A 27,564-nucleotide genomic window follows, 5' to 3' on the forward strand; every position below is an offset into this window, starting at 1 on the left:
CAAAAACACTTTGTAGCATTGTAGTCCAATATGGCTTTGGCCAATTCAAATTATGAGCAATTTTCTCAAACTGTGGAAAATATTTATCGACTGTTTTTTCACAAAATCTGGGAATCAAACACGTATATTTTTGCTGCATCAAAATATTCTGATTTCGACTGGACTTTAATGTTACTTTCTTCTTTGACCATTTCAAGTTTTAGTTTCTCCATCTCTAGCCTTTCCCTCATTTCAAGTTCTTTTAATTTTAATTCATCTTTTTCCTTTTTATCCATTTCCAACCTTTCCTTCATTTCCAGTTCTGCCTGTTTTAATTTAAGTTCATCTTGTTTAAATTTAAGTTCATCTTGTTTTAATTTAAGTTCATCTTCTTTTCTTATCTCCAGTTCTTTTAATTTGAGTTCATGTTCTAATTCAAGCTGTTTTAATTTAAAGGCGTCAATATTTTCGACCTTAAGTTCAAGAGCCTCTTCACCTAAAATTTCTGCGTGTACTAATTTGTCTATAACCAAATTTTTTATAATTTGTTTTCTCATAGATACTTTAAAATCTAATTTCAGATGTTTAGCAAGCAACACTAATTCCTCTTTCTTTAAATTATCAAACCCCTCCAGGTCTGGCGTTTTCAAAAATTTACCGGCATCAAATGCCATTTTGTAGAATTTTGTTGGCTAGTTATAATAAAAATTACTAAACAAATTTTGAATATGATATTTTCAGGATCCCGGACGAGCCCCCAATTTCAGTTACGGCCAGAAATTACCTTTAAATTGTAGTCAACAAAAGACACAATTCAATAATAAAATTTAACAATATTTATTATACAAAAGTTTACAAGAAGTATTACACAAATATTTCTGTCAACTTAACTGTCAAAATATGAGTCCAATCTTTTATCTTTATCTGTATCCGGATATCTTTCGGAATCCAATCTGAATATTAAAGTAACAATCCAGTATGATGTTGTTCGTAGAATAAAAGTGTCAATCCAAAATGCTATCTATGAATATTAGTGTCTATCGATGTCTAAGTCCAAGTCTAAGTCTGAGAGTTTAACTTTAGTGTCTGTATATATATATATATATATATATATATATATATATATATATATATATATATATATATATATATATATATATATATATATATATATATATATTGTCACGGAAAATTCGAGAACACTCTCGAATGGAACGTCCTAGAAAGTTACAACGGAAGTTTCTAGTAAAATGTAGAAGTTTATATAACACATCTTTTATTAGGATCATTCTGGAATCATTATGTAAGTCAAATAGAAAGTTCCAATCATTCCATAAGTATCTGTGATTGTTCCAGTGATTTCTTAACTGCACAGTTATAAGATTATTTTGTAAACAACTATCAGGCCATACAACACAAATTAGGCCAATATAGATAAATACAATAATTACAATATCATAACAACAGCTACAAGAATAAGAATATTTCATTTTCCAACTAAAGGGTTTGAGAAGAGCTTAACATACAGATACACAAAATTAGAATGGAATTTAAAGACATATAAAAAAAAAAAAACCAGCGTTATGAAAGACCAGAACTGAACCGAACCCGATTATAGATTTCATATGATTTTGAATGGTATATTTTATAGATGTAATTTGGATAACATCTATAAAACATACCATTCAAAATCATATACCTCTCAAAATCTGTATATCTGTGACTAATTTGAATTTATTATCTTCTGGGACTATTATAATAAGTTAGCATAATAGTCCCATGCAGTTATCTGTGAACTTCTCGATATCTCTAGATTTTTAGAGAAATACTTTCCCAAATATTTATATAAATTTATATTTTCTTGTGTAAATTGCCATGAAAACTTTGAAAAATTGTCTATAGATTGAAAGTTATTGCAGAGAATAGAAATATCATTAAAAAAGACATTTCTATTATCAACATATAGTGGGCATTTACTAAGTCTCACAAAGTGTATCTCATCGGGCGCACTACGTTTGCTCGCATTAGGGATTAAAATGTTTTACGTTTGCGCGCAGCATTTGATTACATTTGCGCGCATTCATTCACTATCAATTATTAATTTTGAAAATATTTCTTAATTCAAATTATATATTGTTCATATTGAATTATAAAACCAATTATAAAGTGATCATTATAAACTCCGTAGTTTAATACGCGTAACTTCATTGCGAATATTTCAATATGTGAAAAGGATTTAAACGAATAGTGATCGTTTTTAAAATAAGTAAATAATTTAAGTTAGTTTGTAAAGTTACACCAACGGAACGCGTACTTATACTTGTAAATAATTGAACAATTTTAAATAAATAAGTATTATTACCTGTATTTTATCTGAGTTTACCTGTCAAAAAAATGCGCGCAATTTTATTCAAAAGCTGCGCGCAAACGTAATGATTTTTGCGCGCAAATTTAATGGTAATGAGCGCAAACGTAATGCACCGATCTCATCCTCAACTTCAATGTACAGTATAAAAAATTTCTAAGTGTTCTATTTACATAAATGTTGGCTTTTTTTACCAGTCTCATTCCTTAATTCATGAGCGCTTAGTCTAATCTTACAGATCCAAATATTTTTCAAACAAACAAAATTGACTTTTGAAGGAAAATAAGTGTTAAGTTTACCTTAATCTGACATAATCTTTTCATCAGTTTAATTGAAGCAGACATGTAGCTGGTTTTACTGTGCATATTGATGTGTGTATATTATTATTATTTATTTTATTATTACATAGCGCCTATCTAATAAACATAATACTCTAAGTGCTTAACATATAAAATTGAAGGAAAATATATATCACAATGCATACAATAGTAGCAATTATATATATATATATATATATATATATATATATATATGAACATAAGAATAAAACAAAAAATGAATAGAATAATGATGTAAATTAAGAGCATTGAAAGGGGGAATATATATCACAATGAATACCATAAAAACATATTAATATAACAGTCAATCAAAAATTAAATAAAATAATGATGAACATTATAAGTATTTACATTCCTTGCGGTATATACACATTCAAAATCAATAAAAAATTGCATAAAAGGATTAATTCACTTAGCTAAGAGAAAATATAAGGTAGAAATTTAACCAGTAAAACACAGGGAAAAAATAAATAAAACTGTCTCTTAAATAAAATCTTTAAAACTGAAAATTTAAATAAAGTAAAAATAAAATGGCCCTATCACTTAAACTTTTAGAATGATAAATAAATATCACAGTTCTTACACATCACAGTACGCCAGCCTAAAAATATGTGTCTTCAAACCTTTTTTTAAAACGAGGAAGCGATTGTTCTTTCCGTAAATGAATTGGTAGGTCATTCCACAATGTAGCTCCAGCTCGGTCGAATCGTCTTTCACCGTATGTTTTAGTGCGGACATCTCTTGGTTTCGTTATGAGTCCTTCATTTTCTGACCGAAGTGTTTTAATAGGAGCGTAATTAGTGCTAGGGGAAGGTTTTAGATCTCACAAAACATATTTAACCCGCCGCCTTTTTCGCCTGTCCCTTTTTTGGACGATCAATGCATTTGAATGGGGACATATATGAATGGGGACATATGGTTGGGACCCCCTCAAAGTTTACCCTGGGTTGGAACCGCCCTTATGAAAATGGCTGGATCCACCCCTGTGCCGTCCATTTTTATTGAACTAGTACACATTTTATTTAGAGACTAGCTGAAGCCCGTTTCCGAATCCGTGTGTGGAATTTTCTTGGTATGTTGGAGACTCATTGGTGGCCCTAGGCTGTTTTCTGCCCTTTGGTCGGGTTGTTGTCTCCGTTTGACACATTCCCCATTTCCATTCTCAATTTAAGACTCTTTCATCATGCAATTGTATTCAAACATTTGACTTTTCTACACTCAACACAAGTATAATTAACCCGTTCCAAACTAAAAGACAAAATTTCATTCAAAATTGCATACGTAGATTCAAGTATCTTGTTTTAGGAATTGATACATCGTATTTTGTAAAAATCTGTCTGCCTCAAACAATAAATCTCTGAACTTGACTGACATTATCAAGATGCTTGATTTCTGGGATGACAACATATCTTGTAGGAAGGGTTTTTCAACAAAGAATATGCTTTCCCATTGGAACCAATTGTGCTCCTTTCCTTTTCTTGCTGACTTGTTTAAGTATTCAGAACTTCTTAAGAAGAAGTAAAATAAGTTATCACTATCCGTTAATGTGGGTCTCATTGGGGTCTATAAGCGTGACGCGGGATTGTCGTTTTATAAGCGTGACACGTGAAAGTCAAATTATTGTGCCGTGAAAACGGGAAATTAACGAGATCTAGCGGTACACGGGAAATTGCAAAAAAAAAAATACCACCAAGAATTGCCTACGTACATAGTGTTTATAAGCGGTATACGGGAATCTGACAAAACGGCAAGCGGGATCCGGGATCAGAACCACTTTCTGCATCTACCCCACCGATTTCGAGATGAAGGATACAACACATACAGCTAAGTCTGCCTCGTATCGTGACTTATAACTAGCAATTGGCAATGAACGGCAGTTAAAAACTATGTAGCAATATTCCAGCAGCACTGTGACCTGAAAACGGAGTATATTTCTCCCAGTAAATACTGATACGATATTCCATGGCTTGTGTTTCCTATCGTGATTTCCTTGATCGAAAGTTTCTGCTCTCAAGAATTAAACGAAGAGTTCAAAATGGTGAAATTAAAGTCATCTCTTCATAATTTATCAAACACAATCTCGTCCCTTCCATAGGCACTGGGATCGGTAAAAATATTGAGTATTGAGTTTTTTATTTTATGATGATCAATTTTTGGGATTAAACAAAAGGCCAAAACTTACCTGTATAATGGAGCTACTTTACACAAACACATAGTATTGTTAATATTACTGACACTGACGCATACTATTTGGTAGCCGAAATATTTTTACACTCGATTTTATGGCATCATCAACGTATATAACCCAGAGGCAGGTATAGCGGGGCGCTCCCTGTTTTGGGAAACATTTGGTTGATTATATAGAGAATCACTAAAGCATGACTGGAGCCCTCCATTAGGCAGTCAGTGGGCTCCCACTTATGAAAATTATAAATTCGCCACTGTAACCATCTTATATTAGTTATAGTACCGTAGTGCAAATCTTTAAACACATATATTAATCTTGTTCCTTATTTACGCAGTATCGTCTATTTTAGACGATCCAGTAGTACCGTACATATTAAATTTGCTGGTTGGTCATATTTGTGATAGACTTATTAATATATATATATATGCATGCACTGCACAGGGCGCATATATATGAGCTGTTATCTGGATCCCATTTTTGTACACTTTCTTAATTGTACTGTTGTGTTGTCGTATTTAAAGTTGATTTTTTAAGATGCCTCTTTAAAATATTGGAATTGTTTCTTGTCAATATATTATGTACCAGTTTAAACTTAGAGGGCATTAGCTGCCAAATTCTTGTTCACCGATTTGACTCAAATTCTCATATTTGATTTTAAGCATACTTAAACGGCGTTTAATCATAAAAAGTTTATAAATCATAAATTATTTAAAAAATAATTTTTAAACTGCAAATTTTTAAAAATCTAGTTCTTCATATATATGTTTTGGTATTTTACAAGATACATGTATATGCTATTGCTTAGAGTTAATTTTTGGTGCTGCTTTTTATTATTTATTTTGTATGCTGCATGCCTTGTTTTTCATTGTTATTGCATATGTTTTTTATATTCGGTGAAAAGCTCATTAGAGCTTATGTGTGTACTGTTTGTCAATATTTTGAATCCAAATAAAGTTTTACTTACTTACTTACTTACTTACTAAATACAAATAAATAATTTATCATGAAAGTACTCAATAATATCAAGAATTTGTATAGTAATTACTATACAAATCCTTGATAATATATATCAGAATTTCGTATGTGTAATAAAGTCGAGATACCAATCAAGGTGACCTCCGAAGACTGCCGACGATCATATAATCCGATATATAAACATTATGAAAGATATATATTGATAGAAAACTCGTGCAATTGGATTTTTTATTTTTATATTATAGAAAATATGATAATAGATTTTTACTGTATAAGAAAGAGTTCTTGTAGACTATGATCAAATCGGTCAACCTTGTTTCACTTCCCGGCAATGTTTGAGAGAGCCGTGGTGTAGTGGTTAATGCACTACTAACACAAAAGTTCCTGGTTCGATTCCCGTTTGGGATGAAAATTTCATGAACTCAGTTTTCGGCTCTCCCTTGACACCATCTGCGAGTATGGTCTTGAGGAAACGATGATAGTCCGTCGGAAGGGGACAATAAAAGGCTGACCCGTGTTAAGAGAGAGCCATCTCTTGCACGTTAAAGACACCCTTGTAGATTTCGAAAAAGAGTGGGCTAATGCCGCTCCATGGCAGCACGCCCACCCGCAAAGTGGAAAGGGATTAATATAAGTTGCAAAAACTTGTTTCCCAATCCACTATAAATAAATATGTTTAAACTAAACTTTCAATGTTGACATGCTTTTAATAGCTGAACACGTCTAGTTCATGCATAACCCATCACTACAAAAGGGGTTCATTTGAATCTCACATGAATATGGATATGGATTAAATGAGGTCGAATTATTCACTTGCAAGTGAATAATTCCTTTGCTTATTTTGACAAAACAGAACAAAACTGAACGCTAAAAGCGTTTTTTTTTATCACTTTTTCATTTCATTTATGATTAAACAAAAACAAAGAACATTTTACTTTTTTCTTTATCATGTAGCTAATTCCCTTCTGTAAGGACTTATTTATTAGTGTTCTTGCGATTATTTATTATCGTACTTCGTGGTTTAAACGTATTTTTGAACTTTTTGGTTATAAGATTATGTATGATATACAGCATAAAAAAATAGTAAAAATACTTTATAATTGTGATAAAGAAGATTATTTCAAAAGAATATGGAAATTTGATCAAGTTAAAATATTTTTAGTTCAATTGTTTAAATTGAGTTATCTAGATGAATATACTTTATATAATTGTACGCTGAAACTCAAATTATTCTATGTCAACTTCCTTTTCAGATCCAAAGACATGCGAGGGATAAAAAAGCACTAAACAGAAAATGCCTCCCACTATCCAGTCAGGAAGTAGGGAAGATCGAGATAGAAAACGGGGAGGAGAAAAGAGGTAATGAGATTTATTTATAGTATGATTAATTTGAGATAGGACGTCACCTATTTGTTTCAATATTTTTATTCTTGTTTTTTGTTGTTGACTGTTGTTGTTGATAAATTTATTTATCAGTTGTCTGAGATGGATTATTTGAAATCAGGCGATTTCAACATCAATAAAGCGCACCATTTAGTTGATGAGTTAAGTAGAATATATTAGAATGGAGATGGGGAAGATCTTAACGTCGCAGGCTTTACACTTAACCACTAGTCCAAATAATTATGATGTCTGGCAAGACTATTTTATTTTTTTCTGGGATGCCTTCCTGCAGGATAAAAAAAAGTCAAAATCGAAAAATACCCACAGCAGACGGCATGATTATCTGGACTACTTGAGGTGGCTCGTGGGTACAAAAATTTCAGCAAAAAATTGAACCTTTATTTTTTCATTACAAATTTTATTTATTACACTATTATTACTTTATGATATGGTAAAAAATTTAACCCAAAAAATCGATTCGGTTTGGCCCCAGATGACTTTTAGAATGTTTATATCATTGAAAAAGCTCCAAATTATCTTCCTTTTGGTGCAAAAATGCCATTTTTTGGCATTAAATATGAAATATCTTTTTTAACTCATTGGTGACCTATATTTTTTATTATTGTTTTCATATAAGCTGTACATAAACTAAATAATTGTAAAATTTAAGCGATGTCTGTAATTAGGTTACTTTTTTATTTCGATATTACCTCTATTTCTCCTATTAGTTCAACAGAAAAAAAGAACATTAACAAAAATGTATGCTTCTTCCGGAGGCAGATTGTGAGCTTAAATGAACGGTGACCCCATTTTTTTATTTCATTTTTCTTTTAAGTATATGATAAAGTTCATTTATAAAAAAATATAGCGAAATCCTATATTAGAAAAAAAAATGATTTATACCCAGGAGCCCCTTTAACCAGTTAACCACAAGACAACAAGCCAACAAAATTCAACTAAAATTTTCATAAAATTGAGCTTCAGGTTTGTGGATTCAAAAGTTGTACCTCCAAACCTCAAATAAACTGATCGAAAGATTATGTCTTAACCATATGAAAATCAACCACAATACCACACAAACACAATAGACTGCTTTCGAGTTTGTCAATCACCGGAAAAAAAACTTGTCAATTACAAATGTATGCGTACCTTTATGACATCATTTACCAGATAGATGGGAATGCCTGTATCCCTGAGTTCATCTTAGAGATCAACATTGTGCAGGATAAACTAGAAATAATGTTTGTTTTGTAGGTTCTTAATTACAAATCCCGAATGACAGCAGTGCTGATTGTCAATTATGAGAATTCAATTTGCCCAATAATTTGTGCAATATAGCATCATAGTTTTCCAACTGATTGCTCAGCATTGAAATGGAAGTGATGATGCCCCTTAACGCACGAATGATGTTTACAAATACCAGAGTTTTTGACGGAAATGCATCCAAAAGTTGTCTATTGGAAGAATGCTTCTTGTTGGATTTATACTTGAAATAGGAATTGAATTTGTTGACTTTTACTTTCAGGTCTGATCTAGTTGCAAGAGTTAAATATAACAATACATTGCCAGACATACCATTTGATCCTAAATTCATCACATATCCTTTTGAGTCAAATAGGTAAGTACATTCAAAGATTTATAAAATTGAGAATGGAAATGGGGAATGTGTCAAAGGGACAACAACCCAACCATAGAGCAGACAACAGCCGAAGGCCATCAATGGGTCTTCAATGTAGAGAGAAACTCCCACAACCGGAGGTGTCCTTCAGCTGGCCCCTAAACAAATATGCATACTAGTTTAGTGAAAATGGACGTCATACTAAACATACTAACACTATACACAAGAAACTAAGAAAATTAAAAATCATACCACTGTAACCAGACTAACAAAGGCCAGAGGCTCCTGACTTGGGACAGGCGCAAAATTGCGGCGGATTTATACATGTATAATTAAAAGTTCATAATCTAATTAATTGGAGGTGAAGATTTAGTTTTTCTGATTATATATTTAAAAACAGGTTCGTTCATAATATGTTCTCCTTAGTATTTTTAGGTTAATGCCATGGAATTAAAAGTAGCACTGTTTTACAGAGTTCTCCCTAGTATTTTTAGGTTAACACCATGGAATCAAAAGTAGCATTGTTTTACCGAACTCATATGACATGCAGGAATATTTTTTAACCGATAAATCAGTTAACAAAGCATACTTTAGAATGCACCTTCAGACCTTCCTATAGGTTACAAGTCATTCATTTTCTGTAATGTGTCGATTTTATAATTATAAATTTTTCTGGAAATAACACTGGTAAAAGATTTTTTTACTTTTATAAAAACAAAACTTCTTATTTATAATATTATAGGATTTTTTAACAAGATATTAATGAATCCAAATAAGGTAGCTCTAATTTGTTAAAAGTAAAAAGGCATCATTGGCATACAGGGGCTAAAATACATCCAAGTCTTAGGTTCTTGACTTGTTAGTTTTATAAAAGGACTGTACACCTGTACACATGGTACATGGGAGATGTGGGAGATGGAAGTGGTTGACAAACCTGTATACTAAACTCAAATTGTAACAATGAGCATACATAAAGTGTACATGTATTTATGTTAAATTCTACAGGCTGATCATGATAAGGACATATATACATCAAAGTAGATAAGACATTAAACCTACATATTAAGTTTATAATTCCTGTGCATGTGCAACTCACTTGATGATAATAAACTTTTTGAAAAATACTTGTCTTGAATATTTCCATATAAACAAACAAATATTTTATTTGCCAATCATGGCGTCCAAAATGAGCAGAATATATACAATATAATTTTCAGACATAATGTAAAGTAAATTTGAAATAGGTTAAACAAAGTACATCATATGATTGATTTTGATTTAATTGATTAATATAATATATTAAAGCAAATGAAGTAAGCAATTTGTAATAATAAAAACATATAATATAATATGACCCATTGTCTGTTACTCTGGTCCCTTTATTGGACACTGAGACTAATATAACACAGAGTAGTCTCAGTTGGACAGCACACCTCATAGTATATTAATAATTTATTAAATGTAAAAGAAATAACTAATGTTAATGCATATATGATCATTCATATCATTCTATATATTTTCTAATTTAATATTGTATTTCTGTTTATATTTAAAACCTCTAATAATTGGCAGATTATTATCAAAATGTTTTTATCTTCATTTCCCATTAACCAAATAAAAAGAGATTTGTTATCAAGTTTTAAAATATTTTTATTTTTACTATTTTGCTTAGAAAGGGATTTCTAACATTATCCAAAGTTTTACATGTTAAAAGAAAATGTATCTCATCTTGACTTCTATTTCCTCATAACAGAGTTTGCATATTTTATTTTCTAGTTTGATATTAAAGTAACGACCTTTTTCTATTTCAAGTTTGTGAGCTCCAATTCTAAATCTTGTTAAAACATATCTTTGAATATATGGTAATTTCAATAAGTATGGCTCAAAATTAAAATTTGGTTTAAATAATTGATAAGTTCTAAGTTTATTTCCAGCGGTCTTATTTTGTCTTTTATCATTAAATAATTCTTTTTTCCATATGTTGCAATACTTTAAATATAATTTCTTTTTCACCATATTTTTAATGTTTATTTTAGATGAGAGCTTTTGATACTCTTTTAAATCAAGTAATTTTAAGATAGCATCAATACTACTAACCCAACAAGTCTTCACAGCTTTCGATAATGTATTTGAGAGAGAGTATGCATTTGTTAATAAAATATTATTTTTAACATGAATTCTTTTCCAATATTTAATCATGTTTGTTAAAATATCTATCATTAGAGGATAACGACCTAATTCGCCAAATATGGCTAAATTTGTTGCGTGCTTATTCACTCCTAATGTAAATCTGCAGAATTTTAGATGCACTTTTTCATTTTTAGATCTTTACACAATTTATAGAAATAATTTAGTTCTGTGAGTCTGTGTCATTGTTTAACTTTTTGGAATTAAAACAACCGCATATTTCTGAACCATATAATAATACAGGTTTCACTGTGTGATCAAAAATGTGCATTAGAGTGGAGATATTAGGTTTATAATTTGTAAAATACTTTGTATATTTAAAGAAAGCTTTTAAGCCTTTTTCTATAATATGTTTTTGGCTTCTGAAAAGCTGCCAGATGCACTAAAAGTTACGCCAAGATAAGTATATAACTTACAATCAGTTTTAGAAGTAAGATTTTTTTTTTGTGATATACATGTACATAAAATAAAAAGTAACATTACATACCACAGTTTCAGTATTTTAAAATTTATGATTTTCAGATTTATAGAATATAAGGCAACATCACTTGAGAGAGCATACAAATATGAACTACTTACAGAACATGACCTTGGTGTGACGATAGATCTGATCAATCCTGATACTTACCAAATAGACCCTAATGGTCAGTAATCACTATTTATTGATATTTTGATATTATTGAAAAAAAGATACAGTTTGTTTTGATATGATGCAAACATGTGTGCACCAGGTTTAATTAAATATAAACAAGAAGGCGTGCATTTCACAAGAGACCAAATGACAAAGAAACAACTATAGAAAACCGCCTTCAACCATCCGCAAAGCCCATATGTATGGCAAGCCGTTTTTATATTTATTCACTTTCAAGATATCTTCAAAAGTTAAATCAGATATCTTTATAATTCAATAAGATATCTTATAATTTAATAAGATATCTTATAATTTAATAGAGATATCTTATAAATTAATAGAGATATCTTGATAATTAAATAAGATATCTTATTAAACTTATTATAAAGATATCTTATTTAGTTAATAAGATATCTTATATAGTTTAAAAGATATCTTATTAAGTTTATAAGATATCTTATAAACTATATAACATATCTTTTATATAGTTTCTAATAAAGATATCTTATAAACTTATTAAGATATCTTATTAACTAAATAAGATATCTTCTTTTCTTTTTACGTATTGAAATAAAGTATCCCTGTATGTTTGAAAAACGATTGACCAATCATAAGATCGAAAGCAATTCAGATCGAGATTGCTAATTTGTATCTGTATTAGATTCTGCCAGCGTAGGCACACCTCCAATGGAGTGGAATAAAACATTTTCACCACCTACTAGTAGTAATATTTAAATAAAATTGACTTCTGTTCGCCACTGTTATGTACATAATAATTATATAATTTCACAATAAAAAGAGACAATAATCTTTTATTTTAATTCGCATGCACAAAAAATTTGTAATTGGTTAACGACAATATTTAATTTGATTTCAACTGTGATATCTGTGGAGATTCGAACCCTGATCATCAGCATATTAATTTCAAAATAATTACTGTGCACTGAAGCTTTATATAAATACTTGTTTTCTCCATTTTTGTTATCAAGCCTTAAATTCTATTGACAAACATTTATTCTCGGCTATATTAAATGGAAGTGCATGTTATGCAGATGAGGCTGTTGGTTTCCCCGTTTGAATTGTTTTACACTATAAATATACCAAGAAATTCGTGGAGCCCTTTATAACTTGCTGTTCGGTGTGAGCCAAAGCTCCGGCTTGAAGGCCGTACCTTGGCCTATAATGGTTTACTTTTATAAATTTTTACTTGAATGGAGATTTGTCTCATTGTCACTCATACCACATCTTCCTCTATCTATGTTGTTGATATACAAATTACTTAAATGGGAAAGGGGGGGGGGATATGTGCATTTCCACAGAAGTTTTAAATGATTATTTCACGATTAACAAAAGAAAAAAAGGCAATTCCTTGCTTCCTATCAATAAGAATGAAATTTGTTAAATTGTAATTGTTCATTGTTTTATAGATTCTTATTCAATATTTGAAATATATATAAGATATCTTATTTAATAATAGAGATATTTTATTTAATAATAGAGATATCTTATTTAATAAATAAGATTTTTTATTTAGTATATAAGATATCTTATTTAATATGTAAAATATCTTAATTACTTTAAAAGATATTTTATTTAAAATAAAATAAGTCTCACTCAAAATGTTTTACCAATCTCATTTCAATCTGTTTTCCATTTATCTAGAAATAAGAATTTACGAAACTATTATAAAGAATTGAAATATTTTATGAAATTCCGTTTTTTAGGGTGGGTTGGGGGAGGTTAGGGTGGGGAGGATAAACTCAAAATGCTCTCCCTTTCAGAATTCGGCAGTCAGAAATAGTGATAAGAATGAGACTTAGTTCACAAATGGATATGATAGAAAAATTACGGGAAGTTTCACATTCTTTAAAGCAATTCCTTTTTTTTCATCACGATCTTTCCTTGATTATCACTTGCATCAAAGTCAACAGATTTTATATAAAGTAAAATAAAATTATCAATATGTCATATTTCAAATAGTTTGAAAAAACCCCTTATATCCCCCCCCCCCCCCCCCCCAAAAAAAAAGGAACTCCAAGGAAAATTCAAAATGGAAAGTCCCTAATCAAATGGCAAAATTAAAAGCTCAAACACATCAAACTATACAAGATGCTTTTAGGACGCCAAAAAATCATTTTCATTCTGATTAATCTCAAGGCCAAGAATAAATGCAGGTTGCAGTTTGTCATTAGGCTTTCTTGATATATAAACATCATGAACATTTATTAATAACTGCCAATTTGAAACTGCTGTCACATGATCTATTTACTGCCACGTAGTTCCAGAGGGTGCCTTCATTGTTGACTTTATTTACTTATGTTATTTTAAATAAGATATCTTATATAGTAAATACGATATCTTATAAACTAAATAAGATATCTTATTAACTAAATAAGATATCTTATTAAACATATAAGATATCTTATTTACTTTTGAAGATATCTTATAAACTATACAAGATATCTTATAAAGTATTTGTTTAAAAGATATCTTTGAAAAGATATAAGATATCTTCAAAAGTATATAAGATATCTTATAAAATAAAACATATAGCAATATACATTTAGTTTGCTATAAAATCCCAGGAAATGAAATATGTAAAACAATTCAAATGAGAAAACTAACAGCCTAATATGTACACATAAAAATGAATGAAAAACAAATATGTAACACAGCAACAACTGACAACCACTAAATAACAGGCTTCTGACTTGGGACAGGCTAATAACTGTTTTGAGATTTATTAAATTTAAGATGTAAAAAAATGTACCACAGGTAAAAAAAAGTATATTCACTATCTACATGTACATTGTAGTAGACACATTGATATATGTCTAATGTTGCAGGTGGCTTTTGTCCTGTTTTCATTCTAATTGATGTATATGGTTACCTAACATCTGCTTTTATTTCAAAACTTTGCAGCATCATTTAGAATAAAAAATAACAGCATACATAGTCCTAATGATCAATCTAACTTATTTTTTGTAAATTTCCAATTCAGAAACAAGACATTTTTCTTCTCTTTATTATTCTGTGAAAAATGACAAGACAAAATTTAATAGAAATAGTATACATTTGTATCTGTTAGCAAACAATATAAAATGCAAGCAAAAAAAAACCAAAAGAATTGTGTTAACTGTCAAACAGCAAACAAAATATAAAAATCAATCAAAGAATGAATGAATGAATGAAGTCTCTGATTTAACATCAAACAATAAAGAATAAAATAAAGAGTAGAATGTATTGTAAACAGTCAAAAACAATATGAAAATCAAAATGATGGATTAAAATTGCATGATGACACTATTTGAAATATTTGAATGTTTCCTTTAGCCTATCCAGATCCAGAAGATGAACGTCTGCTGGAGGAAGATCACAGTTCACATTCAGATTCTAAACGGTATGTATTAAAATGTTTGTCTGTCTGTCAAAGTCAAAGGTTCTGTTTACACCATGGATGATAACATTTTAAAGCATAAGTCTAACTTCTGTATGGCTGTCTGTCTATCAAAGGTACAGTTTACACCATGGATGCTAACATTTTAAAGCATAAGTCTAACTTCTGTATGGCTGTCTGTCTATCAAAGGTTCAGTTAACACCATTGATGATAACATTTTAAAGCATAAGTCTAACTTCTGTATGGCTGTCTGTCTATCAAAGGTTCAGTTTACACCATGGATGATTTTAAAGCATAAGTCTAACTTCTGTACGGCCGTCTGTCTATCAAAGGTTCAGTTTACACCATTGATGATAACATTTTAAAGCATAAGTCTAACTTCTGTATGGCTGTCTGTCTATCAAAGGTTCAGTTTACACCATGGATGATAACATTTTAAAGCATAAGTCTAACTTTTGTATGGCCGTCTGTCTATCAAAGATTCAGTTTACACCATGGATGATAACATTTTAAAGCATAAGTCTAACTTCTGTATGGCTGTCTGTCTATCAAAGGTTCAGTTTACACCATGGATGATAACATTTTAAAGCATAAGTCTAACTTCTGTATGGCTGTCTGTCTATCAAAGGTTCTGTTTACACCATGGATGCTAACATTTTAAAGCATAAGTCTTAACCTCTGTATGGCTGTCTGTCTATCAAAGGTTCAGTTTACACCATGGATGCTAACATTTTAAAGCATAAGTCTTAACCTCTGTATGGCTGTCTGTCTATCAAAGGTTCAGTTTACACCATGGATGATAACATTTTAAAGCATAAGTCTTAACCTCTGTATGCCTGTCTGTCTATCAAAGGTTCAGTTTACACCATGGATGCTAACATTTTAAAGCATATGTCTAACTTTTGTATAACCCTCTGTCTATCAAAGGTTCAGTTTACACCATGGATGATAACATTTTAAAGCATAAGTCTAACTTCTGTATGGCTGTCTGTCTATCAAAGGTTCAGTTTACACCATGGAAGATAACATTTTAAAGCATAAGTCTAACTTCTGTATGGCCGTCTGTCTATCAAAGGTTCAGTTTACACCATTGATGATAACATTTTAAAGCATAAGTCTAACTTCTGTATGGCCGTCTGTCTATTAAAGGTTCAGTTTACACCATGGATGATAACATTTTAAAGCATAAGTCTAACTTTTGTATAACCCTCTGTCTATCAAAGGTTCAGTTTACACCATGGATGATAACATTTTAAAGCATAAGTCTAACTTCTGTATGGCTGTCTGTCTATCAAAGGTTCTGTTTACACAATGGATGATAACATTTTAAAGCATAAGTCTAACTTCTGTATGGCTGTCTGTCTATCAAAGGTTCAGTTTACACCATGGATGATAACATTTTAAAGCATAAGTCTAACTTCTGTATGGCCGTCTGTCTATTAAAGGTTCAGTTTACACCATGGATGATAACATTTTACAGCATAAGTCTAAATTATGTATGATTTTTAAAAACAGTGAAATGTTTCATCATAAGATATTTTTTAGTAATAACTTGAGTCAAAAAGTTCTAAAGGTTTACATTTAAAATATAACAAGGCTGAAGAAATAAATATAAAATAGGAAAAAAGGAACAATTTTCTTAAATTGTAATGATTTTATTACAATGTATGTTACTTTTATTAAATAATCTACAGATCAAGGCATCATAACATGAATGTATCCTGGTTGAGAAAAACAGAATACATCTCTACAGAATATAACAGATTCACTCAGAAAACTGGAGATTCAGAAAGAAGGTAAATATATATTGTTAATATATAAAAAGTGTAACAAATAAGGTGTTTGTTATGCTGTAAAATCTTTTGTTAAACACTTGGGTTGAAAATATACAAATATTTGCCTAATCAGCTGAAATCTACCTGCATGAGTTACCATAAATTAAAAAATAAAAAATCCACTTGGTGCTGTAGATTGTCATCTCAGCAAACACTTAAATGATAGAACAGTTTTAGAATAACTAAGAGATTCAAGCCTGTTAAGGACAATTTAGGCAAAAATTGTCACCAGTTGAGTAATGACATACATTGTAACATGACAACTGGATATTAATAAAGAATATGTTGTGTGTACCTCAATCAGACAGCAACCTTAAGACACAAATTGTACCTGATAGTGGAAATAAGCTTAATTATGCTCAATGGGTAGCAGATTTTAATCAATTCTATATTATAATATTGCAGAGTTGGATTCAAAATAAAACAGATTATGAAGGATGAAGATGTTTACAAAGACAGAGAGAGTCAAGTTGCTGCTATTGAGAAAACATTTGAGGGTGCTAAAGAACCAGTATGTATTTTGAAATGCTCCAATTTCATTTAACAGTTTCATTGGTTAAGAAAAATTTCTTGTTACAGATACACTTTAAAAATACTTGTTATAATGAACCATATATTTAATGATACTTGAACAAGTCTGCTGACATAGCTATTAATAGAAGGTGGTGTGGGATAAACACCAATGAGGTAACAGCCAAACACAACTAATCATAAGACATCTCTTGATGCATTATTTCGCTGTTTTATTTCTTCATTCTTGTATAGAAAATTCTATCAGTATCTATAGATATTGACTTTTCAACACTAAAATATTTTTTTGTATAATATTTATTAGACCACATGTAATTTTTTCTATGTCTCTCTTGCTATTTGGTTAAAAAAACATGAACCAAAGAAGTAATTTTTATATCTTTTTAGCTCACTGCTTTTCTCATCACTTGGTGTCCGTCGTTCGTCGTTGTTAACTTTTACAAAAATCTTCTCGTCTGAAACTACTGAGCCAAATTTAACCAAAATTGGCCACAATCATCATTGGGGTATCTAGTTTAAAAATTGTGTCCAGTGACCTGGCCAACCAACCAAAATAGAACATAGGGGTAAAATATAGATTTTGGCTTATAACTCTGAAACCAAAGCATTAAGAGCAAATCTGAAAAGCAGTTAAATTGTTTATAAAGTCAATATCTATCTGCCCTGAAATTTTTAGATGAATTGGACAACTGGTTGTTGGGTTGCTGCTCTCCAATTGGTAATTTTTAAAGAAATTTTGCCATTTTTGGTTATTATCTTGAATACTATTATAGATAGAGATAAACTGTAAACAGCAGTAATGTTTAACAAAGTAAGATCTACAAATAAGACAACATGACCAAAATGGTCAGTTGACCCCTTAAGGAGTTATTGCCCTTTATAGTCATTTTTTAACAATTTTCATTTTAAATTTGTTAATTTTTGTAAATGTTTACAAAATATTTTTCTCTGTAACAAAAGGGCCAAGTTTATTATAGATAGAGAAAATTGTTGTAAGTAGAAAGAATGTTCAGTAAAGTAAGATGTACAAACACATCACTATCACCAAAACACAACTTTGTCATGAATCCATCCGTGTAATTTGTTTAATATGGGGACGAAGTCCCCAATAACAGTAGAAAATTCAATAATAAAAAAAAAATCGGGAAAATTTTCCCGAAATTTTCATTGTACTAATGAACTCAAAATCGTTCAAACTTTTTTATGTCATGTTTTGAATTCCCGCATCTGCGCAGAAATCTACAATGTACTTCCTTTTTCCGGTCTCGTTTGCATGAAACTTTGAGTAAAATATATATTTATCAGTCTAGTATAAAATAGGAAGGAACGCAATATAAATTTCATTTTTAATAATTCCTTGATATGAAAAAACGTTACCTAATGATAGCGTTTCTTTGTTTACATTGCATATGACGTCATAACTAAAATAACGTCACAACTAAAATCCCTAACAACATAACCAAAATTGGAAACGTAACGGTATTTCCGTTTTAAAATTAAGATATGTTTGAATTTAAAAAAAATAATACAGACTTCGTCCCCTTTCACAGGTAATGCCTGCCTCATATTATGCACATAGACCAAGGTGAGCGACACAGGCTCTTTAGAGCCTCTAGTGCTTTGTCATAGACATTTTAAAATTGCAGGATGAAAACTAATATATGTACATGTCCCATTATCAATTTACTTATGTAGCCTTGCATTTTCTTCTTGCTTTTCACCCTAATTTACTTTTAAGACTTTGAAGAGATGTTAGTCTTTATTATAATATTTAATTTTCACTGCACTTTTGTTTGCATGCTCTTTTTAAGGGAATGTAAAAATTCTCTATAAGTTTGAATTTTTACTAAAAATGAGTTAACAGAATAGGCTGTAAGAGGGAGGATTTAATAGAACACAAATACTTGTAATTTAATGTACCTTAATTTGTAGATCAGGAAACATCACAAGTATTTTAACTTATTATACATTTATTTTTAGATCACCAAACATTACAGTAAACCAGGAGTTAAACCATTGGATATTTTACCTATATTTCCTGATTTTGATGTATGTTATTATCTCACTACTGCCATGTTTAAATTATGTTATGCAAAACTGAACAAAACAAATGATTATTTTTCCCATATAATTGTTTTGAGATGTTAAATTATACAGAAATACATTTTCTGTTTCCAAGACCTCAATTTGAAAATGATAGCAAACTTTTTTTTGTAAGCAATACAGCTTATAGTATATTCATCAAACAAATATGCACAACACACTATCAAATCATTTATGAAGGTTAAACATGAACAAACAATCTAAAATCACACCATTAGAGAATTTATTATTTCAAATTAATTCCATATTATACAATAGCTGAAAAAGGGATTCTCCAGTAATACAATTTAATATATTTCTTTTTTGTTGTGGTATATTTGTTAACATTTGAGGATAAAATTATGCCATTCGTTAAGTTTTGTTGATCACACATGTCACATAAATGCATATCTATTTTCTATCAATATTATGATATCTTCCAGTGTCTATGTCTGAACAATGAGAAGATAAATGGTATTTGCAAAAGCATGACTTGTTAATCTAGTTCTACTTTATTATCCAAATAAAACAGCAAACCATATCAATAACAAATATTACTATAAATAGACATTTCAATGATGGATGGAAAAAATAAATTCATTATGAATCACAAAAATTATGCATTACTCTTTTTTGTTAATTTAGGTATCAGCAATTTCGTATTGTTATTTCAGTTATGGAAACACCCATTTGCTCAAGTAATATTTGATTCTGATCCTGCTCCTAAAGGAAGATTAGCACCTAATGCCATGGAGGAAATGAGCCAGGCTATGATCAGGTACTTAACATTATCATTGAATTATGCTGTGTTTATATAGTCAGGTGAAATATAAATGAATTGCATTTTGCTAACATGTAATGGAGGGTTTTCATAAATGTAAACAAATATTACAGAAAAGGTTTTTTCGTGCCAAACACAATTACTGATGTTGCAAGAGAAAAGGTAAATATCTAAAATATTCAACCCTAATAAGATATTTCCTTGAGGATGCAATCTTAAGGGAAATAACTATTGAGTGTTTTCAACTTTATAATCACAGCTTCTTAGGGCCACTATTGTTTTATTTTTCAAAATTAAAGTTTGGATCACATGTCTTTTTAGCTCACCTGGCCCAAAGGGCCAAATGAGCTTTTCTCATCACTTGGTGTTTGTTATTGTCTGTCGTCCCTTAAATTTTACAAAAATCTTCTCTGACACTATTAGGCCAAATTTATGCAAACTTGGCCACAATCATCACTAAGGTATGTAGTTTAAAAATGTGTCCGATGACCCCTCCAGCCAACAAGATGTCCAACATGGCTTAAAATAGAACATAGAGGTGAAATGCAGTTTTTGGCTTATATCTCTAAAACCCAGGCATTTAGAGCAAATCTGACATGATAAGATAAGATCTATCTGCCCTGTAATTTTCAGATGAATCAGACAACCCGTTGTTGGGTTGCCTCCTTTGAATTGGTTATTTTAAGGAAATTTTTCAGTTTTTATATGACTGCTAGTGCAAAAAACTTTTGGGATTGTATAATGGTATGATGACAGATGTAGTCGTCATCGTCTGCATCGACGTCCAAAGACACATTTGGTTTCCAGCAATAAACTTAAGTTTAAGCAAAAGGATCTCTATGATTTTTTTTTGTTTCAAGAAGAAATCTTCAATTGCAAAGTTTTCTTTGACCACATTTATTTTTTGTAAGAAACCTGTATTATGTCAAAAGTTTAATCACAATCAAAATTCAGACAGTATCAAACTTGACATATTATGTCCAAATTTGCCCCAACTGTTCAGGGTTCAAACTCTGTGGTTGTATCATGCTGCGCTCATCGAAGCATTTTATTGGTTATTATCTTGAATATTATATATAGAGATAAACTGTAAACAGCATTAATGTTTAGCAAAGTTAGACCTTCAAATAAGTCAACATGACCAAAATTGTCAGTTGACCCCTTAAGGAGTTATTGCCCTTTTAATATAGTCAATTTTTAACAATTTTTGTAAATTTTTGTAATCTTTTACAAAAATCTTCTCCGCTGAAACGACTGAGACAAATTTATCCAAACTTTGCCACAATCATCATAAATGTGTCCGATGACATGTCTAAAAAAGTACATACATAATGTAGCGGTAAAATACAGTTTTTGGTCCATATCTCTGAAACAAAAGCATTTAAAAGAGCAAATCTCACTAGGGTAAAACTGTTCATTAAGTTAAGATCTATCTGCACTGAAATTTTCAGACAAATCAGGCAATCTGTTGTTGGGTTGCTCCTCCTCAATTGATAATTCTAAGAAAATTTTGCAGTTTTTGGTTAATAACTTCAATATTTTTATAGCTAGTGATAAACTGTAAATAGCAATAATGTACAACAAAGTAAGATCTACAAATTAAGCAAGATGATCAAAATGGTCAATTGACCCAATAAGGAGTTATTGCCCTTTATAGTCTATTTTAAAGAATTCATAAATTTTGTAAATTTTTACAAAATATTTTCCTCTGAAACTACCTGGCCAAGTTCAATTTGGATAGGGATAATTGTTAGCAGCAAAATGTTCAGTTAGATCAACAAACACATAACCATCACCAAAACACAATTTTGTCATGAATCCATGTGTGTCCTTTGTTTAATAGGCACATAGACCAAGGTGAGCAACACAGCCTCTAGTTTTTCTATTTTATTTGTTTACAAATAGAAAACATACCATCTTTAACATTTTAGAAGCTTTGAAAACAACATTGATTTTATGTGATACCAACATCTCTAACAGAACTACAGGGATTTCTTGAACAAAATGTATACATTTATGTTTAAAAACAGAAGATTTCAGAATATTCTGGTATTCCTTGTTAATGTTTTTATTTATTGTTGGCTGGGAATTCTTTCATTTTGACTGGATGTCAGAAAAATGCATAACGAAGGATTGTTTGTTGTTAGATAATTATATAATTGTATGAATGGATTAACCTTCTCTGAATTATAATTATATAATTGTATGATTGGTTATACCTTCTCTGAATGATAATTATATATTTGTAGAGGTGCTGTAGATGAGAGTGGAGAACAGTTTGTAGCTTACTTCCTTCCCAATGATGAAACACTGGGTAAAAGGAAGAGAGATGCTGAAGAAAATGTTGATTATGTACCTGATGAAGAGTAAGTTTAGTTTTATTTTTATGATAGGAAGTATTTTTTCCATCAAGAAATTTATAATGCACTTAATCTTGCCAACTGATGTACTTAAGTTCTCTAAAAGATAGGGTGTGCTTTTTCTTAAAATGATATATTTAAAAGTAAAGGGTTAAAACAAAATTTAAATGCTTATTTGTTCAAATTCATTTCAGTAAACAGAGCTCGCAATATTTTAGTATCTATAAAATTTTAATGGTAAAAGTGTTTTTATAACATTTTATTTTACAAAAATTATTATCAGAGATTTCTCTTGAATTAATTTTTTTAAAGGGGCACTAGCTGTCAAATTCATGTTCACCGAATTTAATCAAATTCTCATATTTGATTTGTAAAAATGTAAAACATTTATCCAAACTATAAAAAATCTAAAATAAACAATTAACAGAGCACGGTCATGAAAATACATAACTTTGTTTCGTGTGTATTTTAGTCTAGGCGCCATCTAATTAATTATTGAGTTGACCTCTAAAGTCATTCGATGACCATATAAGCGATGTAAACATAAATATAATTTAAATAGATTAAGCAAACTCGTGCTGTTGAATTATTCTAGGTCTATTTAATTTCATATTATAGATGAAAAATAAATGTTTATCATGATAAAATTGAATTATTATTTCACTATTTGCATTTCATTAATGATTGAGCAAAAAAAATAATATATTAGATTTTTTTATATATCTCCTAACCAGTGCTCCTTTAAATCTTATAACTAACAAAATGACATGTTAAAAGTATCTTTTGATTTTAATCGAATCTTTAATAAACCTATATTTAATTGATTTCAGATACCAGTATATGCTTGCACGTGAATACAATTGGAATATCTATAAACCTTTATTTAATTTATTTCAGATACCAGTATATACTAGCACGTGAATACTATTGGAATATTTATAAATCTTTATTTAATTTATTTCAGATACCAGTATATACTAGCACGTGAATACAATTGGAATATTTATAAACCTTTATTTAATTTATTTCAGATACCAGTATATACTAGCACGTGAATACTATTGGAATATTTATAAACCTTTATTTAATTTATTTCAGATACCAGTATATGCTAGCACGTGAATACAATTGGAATATTTATAAACCTTTATTTAATTTATTTCAGATACCAGTATATGCTTGCACGTGAATACAATTGGAACGTTAAAAACAAATTATCCCGAGGATATGAAGAGACTTATTTCTTTGTCTTCAGAGATGATGGTGTATACTATAACGAACTGGAAACCAGGTAATGAATAAACTGTTTTATAGACTTGAGATTTAGGACAAGTTGTTAAAGTTACATGTCCATTAATGTCAGAGATTGTATGGCAACATTGAAATGCCCATTCTGGATGTGTTTATGGTTAGATTCTTGTGTAATTGGCACATACCTTACACTTCCTTTAACAAATTCTTGTTGAGAAAAAAATCTGGTTTTGAATGTGTGTGTGTGTGCACAAGAAAAATACCTACTTCTTACAGATGTTGACACAAGTGTGATGACTTAATGTGGATTCATTATTATTCTTTGGGTACTAAGTTTGGAAGATTTCAGGAGTATTGGTAAACCCATTATTCAAGTGTTTAATGTTAGGACTGTAGAATTTGTTTAACTCTAGAAGGTTTCACTAGAAATGAAAGACAACAACATAATGAATCATATTGTGATGATGTAATATGTCTTTTTGCATGTTAAAAGTACAATAGCACTTGCAACATACTCTCCTGATTCAAGTCGGATCCCCTCAATAGAGTGTTTACATTGATACAAGCAGACTTTAATAAGTAATTAACATTTCTACTCCTTATCAATTGGGATTATGTTGCCAATTGTCACTGACATTTTCCACAATGAAAACTTTTAGCTTATTTGTAAGTTTATTCTGTGTAACAGATTCATCAGGGTCATTTCCAAGCTGCTCCTCATATGGCATGTATGGGGTACCTTGAACAATTTTTTATAGAATATAAAAGAAGAATTCAAATTGGGACAGGGGTTTATGCAAATACAAATTAGAAGTCAGGACTTAAAGATAGATTGGTATTCTGTGTTGACTGAGTATGGTTTACGTAGCATAAATTACAATACAAAAAAAGGAAATGCAACAGGACTTTGAATTAAGTTTAGTTTAGTGAGAAAGTTTGTCAGGTTTTGGTTTTAGAATGGTTTTCACTGCATATGGGTTTTCAAATTACAAATCATAAGTATTAAAATTTACAACTCTTGCATTTAAGTCTTCAACCCCATTTTCCTGTCTTTTTCAGAGTTCGGTTGAGTAAAAGAAGAAAAATAGGTGGAGTAGAAGTACCAAAATCTAGACTTGTTGTCAAACACAGAGATCTGAACACTAAAGAAATACAAGCTCAGGTAAGAAAAAAATATTTTATAAGGTTTTCAAAATGAATATATTTTTTGAGACTGTACAAATGACATTTTGTTAGGACATTGTATTATTTTTCGATTCTTTTAAACATGCAACAATTGTATTATTTTTGTATTTATTTTAAAAAAACCTAGTATTCCCATGGTTACATATGTTGATTTAATGCAGGCCTGGAAACGATCTGAAGAAAGCAATTTGAAATCCTTTTGTAGTGATTTGAAATTTGAGGAAATTCCCTTTAGCAATTTACATGTAGCATTGGATTCAACATTTCTGGTAGGCTTTCAGGTAGGCTTTGAAATGTTTGTTAGGGGAGGCATTATTTTTGTGTACGAGTATGTCATTTAGAACATTCATTTAACTTTAATTTGTGTTACAGTTATTCTGTGTCAGAACTTATTATGTGTCAAATATTTAATTACAGTTCAGACCTGTATCAAGCGTGAATATTGTGTTCATTTTAGCCCCAACTGTTAAGGATTGGACCTCTGCAGTTGTATCCAGCTGTGCTCGGTGAAGCAATTTATTTTATAATAATTTTGAATAGTAAACAGATAATTTGTTTTCTAATGATATCATTATAATGTTTCCAATCAACTGGAATGACTGTATGTTTGAATGTTCAATGATTTCTATCCATGGGGCTTGTTCAAATGCATAGTATAAAATAACTGATGATTTCTTCATTTAAAGTCTTCTGATAAAATCCTTAAAGGCAGATACATGTCCATGAGAAATCAAGGAAATAACCCTATCAGTTTTTGTTAAAATAGAGTTTGACTCTTGTTTTGTAAACTATATATAAATTCATATGTAAGGCATGTTGATAAATAATGTCCTTATGTTGATAATTATAAAAAGAAATCTGTATTTTGACACTACTTATAATTTTAGGACACCCGACTGATGATGTTAGAGCCTCCACAAGAGGAGGAAGAAGAAGAAGAGCAATGTAAGATTATATATAGATTAAAGTGTAGCACTTAAAGAGATATTTTGTAGTTTATAAGAGACTTTTTCACTGATATTTCCATATACAATATTAGGTCAATGTGAAAAAATATCAATCTTTGTTGTATGAGGCTAAGAAACAGGGAACGAGCAAGGTATATCAAGCCCTTCAACAGTTTTCATCCCGAATGTAAAACAGTTGATATTTTTCTAACATTGACCATAGCCGCCCGCTTAAAATTAATTCAATTACGTTTACATAAATATTAACACACACAAATATATTCCAAAGAGAAAAACTGCATTTTATATAACATTGATAGTGATGTCACATTTTTAACCCCATTGAATTTTGAAGTCTTTAAACTTTCTGTCAATTCTCATTTATAAGATAACACTCAAATCTGACAAGTGTCAATAATACATCATTTAAGTTTTATTCTGACATATTTTTTTGGAATGTTGTGCTTATTTTAGTTATTTAGAACAAAAATAATGGATTAGTTTTATTTAATTTTGATATGAGCAGCAGCCTTATCCTAAAAATAGTTTCCTTCAAGTTAGCTATTTCAGAGATACAGTTGCGTTCCTGTACCTTTTTTTTTAGTCAACATGTCAAATATGATATTTTTATAACTTCACTTTGGTCATAATTGATATTTTTGTCTTGAAATGACCAGATTTTAACATTTATTTGTTTCATAATAATTAAAAAAATATTGTGGAATCTTTTAAATATTTGTGGCAAATTTTCTTGTTTTTAGAAAAAATAATGCATCCATTTGATTTTATTTCCTTTCACAGTTGGCAGTGAGGCAGAAGGCAGTGTCAAATCAGGCGGAAGTAAACGCAGCAGGAGTAGAAGTAGAAGTCGAAGTCGTAGTGGCAGTCGTAGTAGGTCATCTAGCAGGAGTCGAAGCCGTAGCATAAGCACGACTCCATCACATAGCGGAAGTAAAGAGGGAAGTGGAAGTGAAAGTGAGGCTGAGAGTGAACATGCAAAGAAAGATGAGGAAGAAATCTTTGGATCTGCTAGTTCTGATGAAGATTAAACTTGTTTTCTTTAAAATGATAAATACTTCTAATGAAGAAAAAAAAACCAACTGTGACTTGAACCAAGTTGAATAATGCACTACCAGAAAATAGTTCTGTTATTATACCAATTACAGCAGAAAACATTATTTTTGGGATTTAAGCAGTCTTTTTTCAGTCAATATGATTATTTCATATTGTAAGTTCAAGTATTTTTTCTAATAATACTTTAATGAATTTTGAATGGTATATGATGTATAAAAGTTCAGAGTTAAGTTAGGATTTTTAAGGTAATTGAGATCAAAGATTTGATGGAATCTTCTGATCCTTGAAAACATTTTCAGAAATCATGAAACACATTGTCATTTGTAAAATATTATTTTGCAGCCTTTTAAGTTCACCGTTGTATAATCTTGTCATTGTGAAATTGCATTGCAAAATAAATTTTAAACCTGTATATTCAATTTGAATGTTATTTAAGGAATGACTGTAATAGTTTTT

At 30.1% G+C, this 27,564-nt stretch overlaps 1 protein-coding gene across 1 annotated transcript; it reads left to right on the plus strand.

The window, feature by feature from the left end:
* Positions 1–7,047: 7,047 nt before the first annotated feature.
* Positions 7,048–27,520, plus strand: LOC143067545 (RNA polymerase II-associated factor 1 homolog). The gene is made up of 13 exons (XM_076240888.1): positions 7,048–7,204; positions 8,754–8,846; positions 11,556–11,677; positions 14,998–15,064; positions 16,757–16,858; positions 17,303–17,408; positions 19,409–19,477; positions 20,185–20,288; positions 22,541–22,657; positions 23,817–23,942; positions 24,962–25,064; positions 25,975–26,032; positions 26,836–27,520. The coding sequence occupies exons 1-13, from the start codon at positions 7,140–7,142 to the stop codon at positions 27,081–27,083; spliced, it is 1,380 nt and encodes a 459-aa protein (XP_076097003.1). The 5' UTR covers positions 7,048–7,139; the 3' UTR covers positions 27,084–27,520.
* The last annotated feature ends 44 nt before the right edge of the window (positions 27,521–27,564 follow it).

The sequence above is a fragment of the Mytilus galloprovincialis genome, chromosome 3, assembly GCF_965363235.1.
Source record: "Mytilus galloprovincialis chromosome 3, xbMytGall1.hap1.1, whole genome shotgun sequence".
NCBI classification, from domain to species: domain Eukaryota; kingdom Metazoa; phylum Mollusca; class Bivalvia; order Mytilida; family Mytilidae; genus Mytilus; species Mytilus galloprovincialis.